Here is a 12,124-nt window from a genome sequence, read left to right on the forward strand (position 1 = left end):
TTCACCTTTTTAGGAATACACCTAAAATGAAACAAGGAGGCCCTACATAGCTCTCTGCAAACGTGTTTTCCTCCACTCCTTCTGCTCCTCATGTGGCTCTTTAAGCAAAGGGGGGGAAATGAAGTGGGTACAAGAGAGTAAACTCTGCATGAAGTTATAGCCTCTCCACATACCAAGCTGGTCAAGTGAAAGCCATAAAGTGCACGAGGGCTTTTCAACATTTCCTTGTATTGCTCTCTGAAAATGAAGAAGTGTCTCAGGTGGCACAACTGGTCTTTAGCTAACTGGATTGTTCTGCCCCTGCTTTCACTTGCGACAAAAAAAAGTCACAGTTGATGACAAGTTGCCTTGGCAGCTGTCGCCACTTCACACCAGAGGGATGCTCAGGAGAAGCTTAATCATAAGAGCACCGATGGGTAAGGCCCAACATCCCTCTAGACCAGCATCCTCTTCCCAGCAGTGTCCAGCCAGATGCTTCTGGGAAGCATACAAATAGGGAGTGAAGGAAACATTGTCCCCCAGTGATTGGTAGTGAGGTGTATACCATTGCTGGACATGGAGGTTTCATTGAGCTATCATGGCTAATAGACACTGATAGCCTTCACCAGCCTGATGCTAATGCCCTCCACATATTTTGGACTACAAGCTCCCATCAGTCCCAGACAGTAACCTCCCTATCCTGGGCTGGTGAGTTGTAGTCCTAAACATCTGGCACCAAGCTGAGGACCGTTACCACTGATGGACCCTTGTCCTCTGGGAACTGGACTAAAATTTCAGGGAATCTGACCTGTTTTTTTAAAGTGATTTGAGGCAGCAACTATCACTACATCTGATGGCATAAGTTAATTATACACTGGATGAAGAACGTCCTTTCGCCTGTCCTGAATCTACTGCCAAGCAGTTTTATTGTTACAAGAATTCTCTCTGTCTGCTTTCTCCAAGCCATGCATAATTTCACAAAACTTATCTTCTCTGAACTACCAGTCATCTAAAAAGGCTCAAATGCTTCAGCCTTTCCTTGTGTACTCCAACCCCTCCATCCTTTCGGCTTTCTTTTTTTGCACTCTTGTGGGGTGTTGATCATTGCCCCTTTCACCCCAAATGGTACCTCACGTATCTTTTCCCCATTACCAATTGGCAGCAACATCCGCTGCCATCAGACGTACCGTGGCCAAAGCCGTCTGGCTCACCAGCACTTCCCAGCAGTGTATAAACTACAAGGAGCAGGAAGGGCAAGAGGCTGTCATATTGATGGAGTTTGAAAAATTGTGTTGTGGGGCGGGTTAGTTATTAATGTTGTTATTAATTGGTAGAGTGGTGCTTAGATGAATGGTGGTCTTATTGATTGTATACTGTATTTTATTGTATTAATGTACGTCGCCTAGAGTGGCCGTTAATTCGGCCAGATAGGCGACTCATAAATAAAATTTTATTTATTTATTATTATTATTATTCCCCCACTCCCTCGTTTGCCTGCTTTGTTTTAGGCTGACTGCAAACTGTCAGCTCTACACTGTGTCAGCAGTGCCGGTGGGGGGCTGGAAGCAAAGTCCTTAGCCAGCAGTCTGGCCATAAATCTGCCAGGTCTAGGAGGAGGGGAGCTGATAAGGGCCAGGCTTGTCCGAAGCGTACTTGCCGAGTCAGGAGTCCAGAAGCGAGGTCAGTGGAGGTCCGGGATCAAGTGCCAAGGGGTCAGTCCAAAAGAGGGTGCCAGGAAACTAGGAACACACAAGCCACGCCTGACGTTGCAGTCAGCAACAAGCTGCAGCCAAGGTGTGCCTTATAAAGAGCAGGGTTGACAGCAGGTGTGAGCCCTCAGCATTTGGACCTTAAGGAGACAGGCCTGCCTCTCTTCTGCCTGACCTTCTGCTGTCTACGTTCTGCAGGTGAGGGGGGAGTATCCTATGCACTGTCTGTGTCTGGCTGCAGGGCCTCCGCTGTATCTGGGGTGCTCTGCGGCTGAGGGGGAGAAGGAGCTGGATTCTCAGAAGGCTCCTCCGTGTCTCCTTCTGAGTCTGCTGCTCCTGGGTCTGCTGCTGTTACTCCCGAGTCGTCCTCATCTGAGGAGTCCTCTGACAGGGCCATGACAGTGACTCACAGACAGAGGTTTTTTCGGAGGAGAATGAAACCTGCAATAAATGGGTTAAACAGAGCAAGAGGGGTTGCCAGGTTCCTCAAGGCCAGCAGGTGGTTGGCAAGGGCAACGGCTCTGATAAGAGCAGCTCTCGCAGAAGCTCTAGTGTGGGGGAAAATTGTATGGAGAGAGGACTGCGTTTGAAACTTATTGTCAGTAAAAGACTCTTACAAAGAACTTTGCTTGGCCTGGATTATTTCTGGTTCTGCACAGCTCCAGAGTCGCTTCTCTGGACTGTACCAACACGCACGCGCCAACATAAATTAGAATATTGAGTATTATTCTTCCCTATGTAGAACCCTTAGGATGTGGAGGTAGACTCTGAGCCCATGCAAATAAATATACATTCCTCAGTAGGGATGTGCTAGAATTCCGCCCAATTCGGATTTGGTACTGAATTTTCCATTAATTTGCTTATTCTTTATCATCACAGACTGGATTTTTATGTACCAATTTTCCACTGTTATTTTCAAAAACTGATTATTTTAAAAAAAGAATCAGCCTCTAAAATATCAAGAACAATAATGTTGTCAACATTTCCTTTCATCTGTCGACATTTCCTTTAAAAATATCGATATTAATATCCATTTTTGTGTATGTGTGAGGGGGAAGAACAGATTGGTAAAAGCAGCAGCTAGCAGACAAAGAACGGACTCCAGTCGATACCAGCCTCTTAGATCGATGGAATGCTTTTGAGCCGGCACCGCCCAACGGATCCCATCCCTGTTCCTCATATGCCCATCCGTCAAACAATTTTTTAAAATGTAAATCCTTGGATAGGTTCTGTGCTGCATTGTCCATCATTTTGCATGAAGAAAATGCACTTCATTATGCAAATCAATATTGGTTTTGCTATTTGCTCACATTTCAAAATTATCTTTGCAGCCATTTGAATTAAACATGTAAAACAAATAAATAAATGAAAAGCCGCTAATTCTCACACTACTCAGCAGTGTGGCAGGATCCCCAGTTGTGTGCTGCGAGAACCTTAACAAGCAGAAAATTGCACAGCGGCCCGGCTGCCACATCCTGAGAGGATCCACTGATGAATAATTCGTAATGAACTCAGATCAGCTGCCTTGAAGAAACAGAAGGGACCTACTGTGGTTCTGAGCAGCACAACGTCTGACTCCTCCAAGTCGCAGGGCACGCAGTTTGCCCACACGTCCCACTCCGGCTTCCAGTAAAACACAAGCAGGAGGGCTCCGCAGGACAGGATGTACCCAGCAACGCACAGGGCCTTCCGGCAGCCTTGGGTCCGGTAGCCAAATATGTCCTGTGCAGAAAATCAGGGTAAATGTGCCTGTATCATCAGGTGTTTTCTCAACAGTAGAACTGCAGGTGGAGAAAGTCGAGATGAAAGATGCAGGAACTATAGAAAGAAGTTGTTCTCCCTCTCTCATAATACTAGGACCCAGGGTCATCCATTGAAGCTGAACTGCAGAAGGGTCCGGGCAGGCAAGAGGATGCACTTCTCCACGCAGAGGCACATGGTTAGACCATGGAATGCACTGCTACTGGGTGCAATGATGGCTGCCAGCTTGGTCAGCTTCACAAGAGGGTTAGACATGTTCATGGAGGGTAAGGCTGTTCAGGGCTACCCCCATCATGACGGCTAGATTATCTGTAGGGCCAAAGGCTACCTGTCTCTGAACAGCGAGAGGGCGCTGCTGCGCTCCTATCCTGCTGGTGGGCTTTGCAGCGGCACCTGCTTGGCCCCTGACCAGGATGTGCTAGACTAGAGCGGCCCGCCTTGGCCTGAGTCAGCTGCAGGGTTTTTCTTGGGTTCCTGTATTATCTCAAGGGTGGGCTGAGATCGACTGATCAGCCCTGAGAACAGCCCCTCTGGCAGCACTAGGGAGTTCCTGAGGGGGAACTGAGCAGTGCTGTTGAGCCCAGCGATGACTTTACCTGCCCTGCACCTCACATGTTGGGCAGGTGGGCGTGGTTTGGGGGAAAGGGACTCATGGCCGTAGTGAGGACCCCTGCTGGGGCTAATTAGGCCCATGAGCCTAAGGTTCCCTGCTGCTGTCTTCTCTAATTAGAGGGGTCTTTGACAAGTATGGCTCATGGTGTCTTTTCAGCTGGTGTCAGGAAATGAAGCCCAGAGGCTGGGCTGGAACTGTTCCCTTGAGTCACTACATCTTTTTTTTAATTGAAGTTTTAGTGGTACAGAAATGGCGACTCCATTCCCAACCTTCCACAGTAGCTGCTTGCCCCACTCCTCCCTGTCTGGGATCATGACACCCCCAACTATAATTAATAACCCTGTGAAAATCTTGATCCTTTTCCTGCCCCCACCACCCCACCCCAGGATTTGCTGGTTTTATCCTAGCATCAGTGTGTAGATATGAAGACAAACAATCCAACGCTGCAATCAAACTATTAACTAGAAAGTGACAGTGTAAGAGATCAGTTTTTCTTCAGCGGAGAAAAATCTGATATGACAGGTTCAGCCATACAGGAGCTGAGAGGGGCAGGGCCTTCTCAAGCATGGCCCCAAGCCTCCAGAATGCCTTCCCTGCAAGACATATCCCTGCTGATCCTCAAGCTCTCATAGCCCTTATGCTTCAAATGCCATTTTCCAACTCCCAGTAGAGTTGACACCTGACAGATTTTAAATCAACTTGTCAGGTATTCCTGCCATTTAACCATTTCATTTTCTACCTCTGATGCAAGATTAAGGAATATTCCTTTTTTCAGTTAAGTACATGTAAATGGCAGAACATATGCAAACAAATAATGGCTCCCTTCCTGCATCCCCATCTCAAAGCCTACATACATGAGATCACATCCTCTCATTGATCCAGAGAAACTACCATATTCATTGAAAGGCTCATCTAGAGGGGGGTCAATTGTTAGCCTCTAGTTTTGCATTCACAACAGTGAAAAACGACTGCGTTAAAAGCTACGTGATCTTAAGGAACTACTCTGGCATTGCAATTGGTATGATGTGTAGGGGGGGAGAGCTATTCCAAGTTAATGACCATACACTATCAGTGGGGCAAGAACCATTACTCTGGTTTAAACTGGAGTAAAAGTGTATGATCATGTAAACGCATCTGCTTGGCAAGGGGGTGAATCTTCTAATCATCTTATCCAAGGTTATCTACAATGGGAAAATGGCAAAGATTTGCTTCTGAATGGGCACTTCCACACTGTTGCTATTTTCAGTGAATTTAGTCACATACTGACAAATTCAGGATGCGCAACTATACTTGATTGGGAGGTCTTGCGCAACACACACACTTCCCCAAAAGCTCAATATGGCCTTTTTTGCGATAAGGAAGTGACAGGGAAGTACACTGGAAAGTGTAGTATAACATTTGTTTTGACACAACATTGTCTAACCACTGGAGAAACAAATCAGAATGCACGTTCATTAAATAGCCAGAGTCACCTAATGTCCCTTTAAACAAATCAGGACGAATGCTCTCCTCTGCAAAACTATGCAAGAAATAAAAGGTGTTTGTGATTGTAAATACAGTAAAGGGGGCCAGCGGTTTAAATTGTTTTGCTTTTTATTATACTGTGATTAAGAAATGAGCTGATTTGTTTAATCTACTATGTTTAAAAATAAGCAAGTTTCTGTTGTCTATTATGAATATTATTTCTCTTTTTGTATCTCTTGTACTTAATTTTATATGCAATGTTTATATTGATACTAAAGATGATGTTTTGTTTAGTTAATTGTATTTTATTGATTTTTTTTGTAGCTGCTGTTTTAAGATGTTTTGACTTGTACACCACTTAGAGTTTTATTTAAATATAAGCGGTATATATATAAATGGTCTAAACAAATAAATAATAAATAAATGCATAAACAGGAGCTAGGCCCTTTTCCAGATAAAGGGGTGCAATACTGGATGTGTATGTTGACCTTGAAATCTAAGTCTACTCCACCCTCCATAGGACCGGCCTCCCACTGCAGCCCCAGACCCCAGTGTCCATCCTTGGGGCTCTTCTCTGCTGTGTCACACGGTGAAAATAGGGACACACCTGAGGACTTGTAACATCCTCCTGATTCTCCCTCTAAGGATCTCAGCCCAAGGGGGCCCTTCCCACATTACGGATCAATGGCCAAAGCTCTTCTCGGGCTGCAGTGCACTGCCTTCCTTGACTCTGCAATGCTGCTCTCACTCTGCCCTGCAGTGGCTGCTGAAGCAGACAGAGACAGTGGAAGCAAACTGACTGTAAAGAGGTTTAGGTGGCCATGTGTCCAACTTTACCATGGGTAGTCCTCTGTTTTTCAAGGGCTGTCAGACGACAGTCCTCTATTTGGAGGGTTGTCCAGTCCAAGTCTGGTTTAAAGTTAAAAAACTGTAAGGGGGGCTTGAAGTTGCCCATGAACTGTTAGCACCTTGATAACAACAAGTATGCAGGACACTTGGCCAGTCTTCACTGCAATGGTGAGATTTAAATTATATACATTATTTCTAAATCTGGATCTATACATGTAGGTTAGCGCAAGCGGATGTTATGGAAATCTGTGTCCTCTTCTGTTTTTTTAATTTCTTCTTTGGTGGTGTGTAAGTACCCACCCTAAGCAAAACCCCTTTTTTCAAATATTGAAGAGAATGGTTAATTCACTAATAGGCAAAAAAACCTTGTGGTTTAAGAATGTACCTATAGCCCACAGATATTTCTATCAAACTTTAAAAAGCAGGGAAATTGGGCAGCTAGAGCGAATTCACCAGGACAGCAGGAGACCTGACCTCCTCTCTGAGATATTGTACTGCCCTACAAATTTGTCAAAAAGCAAACACAATTTGGGTTGGTCTTTCACAGTCCAATCCACTTGTTGTGTAGCTTGCAAGAATTTGGTAACACGTGCCTCTGAGCATATGGTGAGTGGTGGCAACACCTGCCATCTCCAAAGATGGAGAATTATATTTTTGTATGTTTCTTGGTGTTCTCCTTACTTTGCTTCTTTCCTGTGTTTCTAATGTTTCTAAGAGAATGTAATCTAGAAAATTTTATTTCCCTTATTATTCATCCTAGAAACTGTGTCAAATTTATTTTTATTAATTTCAAAGCCTTTTTATTGGTCAAAGTCATATGATGGTGAAGACAGCCTTTTGTGTTTCAAACTGGAGGTCATGCTCTATTTCTATTTTGAGTGCATTAACAATTGAATCTGAAACTGCAGTTTGATGTAAAATCAGACTGATTACAATATGTTGCTACTTCAGCAATGACTCTAGCTATTGGAAAAAAGAGGATGCATGTTTTCAGCCTGCTATGTTTAAACCACTTCATCTAAGGCAAAGTGGGCACGGTCAATTAAAAGCATAAAGCACATCTGGAATTTTGCTAGAATATATTTCACCTTCCACTGTTTTATCTTGTGCAAACTGAGACACACCTGATGTCCACTAGAGACTATTCTGCAGAATAGTCAGTGCCATTATTCCACAATTATTTTTAGAGGTTTTTTAGTGTAAATTTTAAAGTGTTGCTGTACTTCACATATTCACAGAAACAGAAACAAAAAGAAAATGATTTCCTATAGGAAACTTCACTGAAAATGCACAGTAAATCAGACATATTTAAAGTGACCATCTGAACTATATCAACTGTCTTAATAATGTTGCTTCCTCCCTGCAAAAACAAGATCAGCACAGCACATGTCTACTTTCTATTATTTGGGCAGGTTGCAGGTGTTGCCACCACTCACCATATGCTCAGAGGCACATGCTCAGAGGAGGAGGAGGAGGGAGGGGAGGAAGGGCAAAGGGGAGGAGGGGGATGGGAGCAGGCAGGAGGGGGAGGGGAACAGAAGGCCAGGTTTGATCATTTGCATGTTTATTGAGTTCAGTGGGATTTACTCCCGTGCAATAATGCTTAGGATAGGTAAAACTGACCAGGGGGGAGGGAGGGAGGGCTGGAGTGGGCAGGGGAGGAGGAAGAAGGAAGAGAGGAAGGGAGAGGAAGGGACAGGAGGAGGGGAAAGGCAGATCTGATCATTTGCATGCGTATTGAGTTCAATGGGATTTACTCCTATGCAATCATGGTTAGGATAGGTAAAACTGACCATGGGGGAGGACAAGGAAGGTGAAGGAATGGATTGGAAGGGGGGCTAAGGAAGGGGGAGGGGAGGACAGGTTTGATCATTTGCATGCTTATAAAGTTCAATAGTACTTATTCCTGTGCAATCATGCTTAAGATAGGTAAAACTGACCATGGGAAGAAGGAAGGGGAAGGGAGGAGGGGGCAGGGGAAGGAGGATATTGGAAGGGGATGGGGATGGGTAGGAAGGGACAAAGGGAGGGGGAGGGAAGGGGCAAGAGGGAGGGGATAGGAGGGAGGAGAAGAGATGGTGGGTTTGATCATTTGCATACTTTTTGAGTTCAGTGGGATTTATTTCTGTGCAATCATATTTGAAAATGGAAATGGACTGCCTTCAAGTTGATCCCGACTTTTAGCGACCCTATGAATAGGGTTTTGCAGGGTAAACCCGCTGTCATGAGTTTGCATGTTATTTTGCAAACAAAGTCGCCCAGATTCGTTCTGACTTAGACGCCAAGATTAATACAGTCTCTATGGATGTAACTCCGGCTCCTGCTTGTTTAATTAGAATGGATTCTTTTCAGCTTGTTCAACCCGAGGATGTGGACAGAATCCTTGGAGAAGTACGTCCTACCACGTGCATGTTAGATCCTTGCCCTTCCTGGCTTATAAAAACTGCCAGAGAGGGACTGGTTAAGTGGGTCATGGGAGTGATTAATGCCTCTTTGGGACAGGGCAGAATACCGTCCTGTCTAAAGGAGGCAGTAATAAGACCTTTACTGAAAAAACCTTCCTTGGACCCCCTATTATTAGGTAATTACCGCCCAGTATCTAATATTCCTTTTCTTGGCAAGATAATAGAGTGGGTGGTGACTGCTCAGCTCCAGGGATTTTTGGATGAGACGGACTATCTAGATCCAGCTCAATCTGGTTTCAGGCCAGGTTGTGGAACTGAGACGGCCTTGGTTGCCTTGGTGGATGACCTTCACAGAGAGCTGGACAGGGGGAGTGTGTCCCTGTTGGTTTTACTGGATCTCTCAGCTGCTTTCGATACCATCGACCATGGTATCCTTCTGGGCTGCCTCGCTGGGATGGGACTTGGAGGCATGGTAATACGGTGGCTCCGGTCCTTCCTGGAGGAACGAACCCAGAAGGTGGTTATGGGGGACTCCTGTTCTACCACCTGGCCATTGACCTATGGGGTCCCACAGGGTTCAGTTTTGTCCCCCATGTTATTTAATATCTACATGAAACCGCTGGGAGAGTTTATCCGGAGTTTTGGGGTTCGGTGCCACCAATATGCAGATGACACCCAACTCTATCTCTCCTTTCCACCTGATGAAACCAAGGAAGCCATCCAGGTTCTCAACCGATGCCTGGTATCAGTGATGGACTGGATGGGAGCGAACAAGCTGAAATTAAATCCTAACAAGACAGAGGTGCTCCTCGTCAGTCGGAAGGCGGAGCAGGGAATAGGGATTCAACTTGTGCTGGATGGGGTTACACTCCCCCTGAAATCACAGGTTCGCAGTTTGGGAGTGCTTCTGGACTCGGCTCTGACCCTGGAGGCACAGGTCTCGGCTGTGGCTAAGAGTGCTTTCGCTCAATTAAGATTGGTGCGCCAACTGCGCCCGTTCCTTGACCAGTCAGACTTGACCACGGTGACACATGCCTTAGTTACATCCCGATTAGACTACTGTAACGTGCTCTACGTGGGGCTGCCCCTGAAGACTGCTCAGAAACTGAAATTGGTACAAAGAGCTGCAGCCAGGATGCTAACTGGGGCGGGATATAGAGAACATACAACCCCTCTGTTGTATCAGCTCCACTGGTTGCCCATTTGTTTCCGGGCACAATTCAAGGTGCTGGTTTTGACCTATAAAGCCTTATACGGCTTAGGTCCAGGCTATCTGTCAGAGCGCCTCTCCCTCTATGAACCTGCTCGGACTCTAAGATCCTCCAGCGAGACTCTAATTACCCCTTCCTTCTTGCAAGTTCATCTTGCAGAGACACAGAATAGGGCTTTTTCGGTGGCCACCCCTAGACTGTGGAATTCTCTCCCTATTGAGGTCCGGTTGGCTTCCCCATTATCGAATTTTCGTGCACAGGTGAAGACTGTTCTGTTTAGACGGGCTTTTAACCAATGTAGTTAGTTTTAACCTATGTTTATTTAATTTCATTTTAAATTGTTTAAACTGAATATCATGTTTATTAATTATTTCTGTTTTAATGTAAGCCGCCCTGAGTTCCTTGGAAAAAGGGCGGGGTATAAATATTTTAAATAAATAAATAAATAAAATAAACAGTATTCAGAGGTGGTTTACCATTGCCTTCCTCTGAGACTGAGAGGCAGTGACTGGCCCAAGGTCAGCCAGTCAGTTTCATGGCTGTGTGGGAATTCGAACTCTGGTCTCTCAGGTCATAGTCCAACACTGACCTGGGGGAGGGGGAGGGAGGGCAAGAGGAGGGGGACGGGAAGAGATTGGGTGGGTGGGCAGAGGGAAAGCCCCTTTCCTGTCCAAAAGGAAAACATGGTGAACAGTATCATTGCTTTTCAGCATTTCCCCCACCTTTTTATTCTACAGCAGGCACATGTACCCTTCCACCCAAATTTAAACCAAAGCTGTCCCTGGCCACATCCACACCAAGCCTTCATTTCACTTGAGACAGAATCCTGGGAAGTGTAGTTAGTGAAGGGTGCTGAGAGGTGCTAGGAGAGGCCCTGTTCCCCTCACAGACCTTCATTCAGAGTGGCTGACTGTTAAACCAGTCTGGCCACTGAAGCTCTGTCAGTGGAATAGGAGTCTCCTCTCAGCACCCTTCACAAACTACACTTCCCAGGCTTCTCTGAGGGAAGCCATAACTGTCTCACGTGAAATCAAAGTCTGGCATAGGTGTGGCCCCCTGATTAGGCAAGCCCAGCAGCTGTGAGTCTGGCTTTTAGAACTCTGACAGTTGGTTCTTACTGAGCATGGCCCACGTTATCATAGGGTGCCAGCCAAAAGTTCTTAAATTAATTAAAAAACAGCCAGGCATTTTTTTAACTTTTAAACTGCAGAAGATGAAGGTGGGAGTATGGGCCAAGGTCAGTCACAGGATTACAGGTACTCTGAACATGGCTGATTTTTAATGAATTTCAACAGATTATGAGACCTCTGACAGAAAAAAGGCCAAAAGGGGTCTGGTTTTTTCCTCTCATTTTAGACTTTGCACTCTCTATTCTCTCTGACTGTTTTGTGTATAGCCATTAAAATTTACAGGGTTGTTAAGGAAGTGTTTTTGAGGTTTTGTTTTAAAATGAGCTTATGGGAAGCATCAGAATGGGAACGGGGGGTATTTTCAATTTAACATTGCGGAATGCGAAAAATCCACCCTGGCTATAGTATACAGCCACTCTTGTGGCTGTATAATCCCACTTCTAAGCATTTCAACTGGGCTTACTACAACAGTCTATGTGGAAATACACTCAGCCAGCATCTTTACAATCCAGACAAACAGCTCAACTCTAATTTCTGTGCCCCTCTGGTAATATGGAGGAAAGGCACTTTTCACAAACAAATTATACTTGAATCCCAAACAGAAAACTGAAAACTAAGCTACAGTCCTAAGTATGCTTACTTGAAAGCTAACATCCATCAAACTCAATAGGATGTTAAAGAAAATGCATTTAGGATGACATACCTCTCTATTTCTCTGTCAGAAAACTGAGGTGTGGGGCAAAGCTGTCCCATTGAAATGTTTGGCCCCTTCTCTGCTTCTTGCCTCAGTGTTTATTCATCTGCTAATATTTTTATCCCACTGTCATTAAAAGAGTGGTTATAAATAAATGAATATTAAATAAATAAATATTAAAACAGAGAGACCAGTATCACAGATAATAGGACAACAGCAAAATACGTATTAAAACCGTTTAAAACAGAAAAACCGCTCTGACAGATCACAGGACAGACGGCTACAGTGCGATACGTATCTTTTTTTTCT

At 45.0% G+C, this 12,124-nt stretch overlaps 1 protein-coding gene across 2 annotated transcripts in view; it reads right to left on the bottom strand.

The window, feature by feature from the left end:
- LOC133389627 (probable cation-transporting ATPase 13A5) overlaps window positions 1-12,124 on the bottom strand; it is an 81,258-nt gene that overhangs the window by 63,486 nt on the left and 5,648 nt on the right. The window contains exon 2 of one of the 2 annotated variants that reach the window (XM_061637633.1): window positions 3,237-3,410. The exons of the other annotated variant lie outside the window; for it this stretch is intronic. Coding sequence (XP_061493617.1) covers window positions 3,237-3,410 — 174 coding nt within the window. The remainder of the gene's footprint in view (window positions 1-3,236; window positions 3,411-12,124) is intronic. 2 annotated transcript variants of the gene reach the window in all.

This window comes from Rhineura floridana, chromosome 7 (genome assembly GCF_030035675.1).
Source record: "Rhineura floridana isolate rRhiFlo1 chromosome 7, rRhiFlo1.hap2, whole genome shotgun sequence".
Classification (NCBI taxonomy): Eukaryota; Metazoa; Chordata; class Lepidosauria; order Squamata; family Rhineuridae; genus Rhineura; species Rhineura floridana.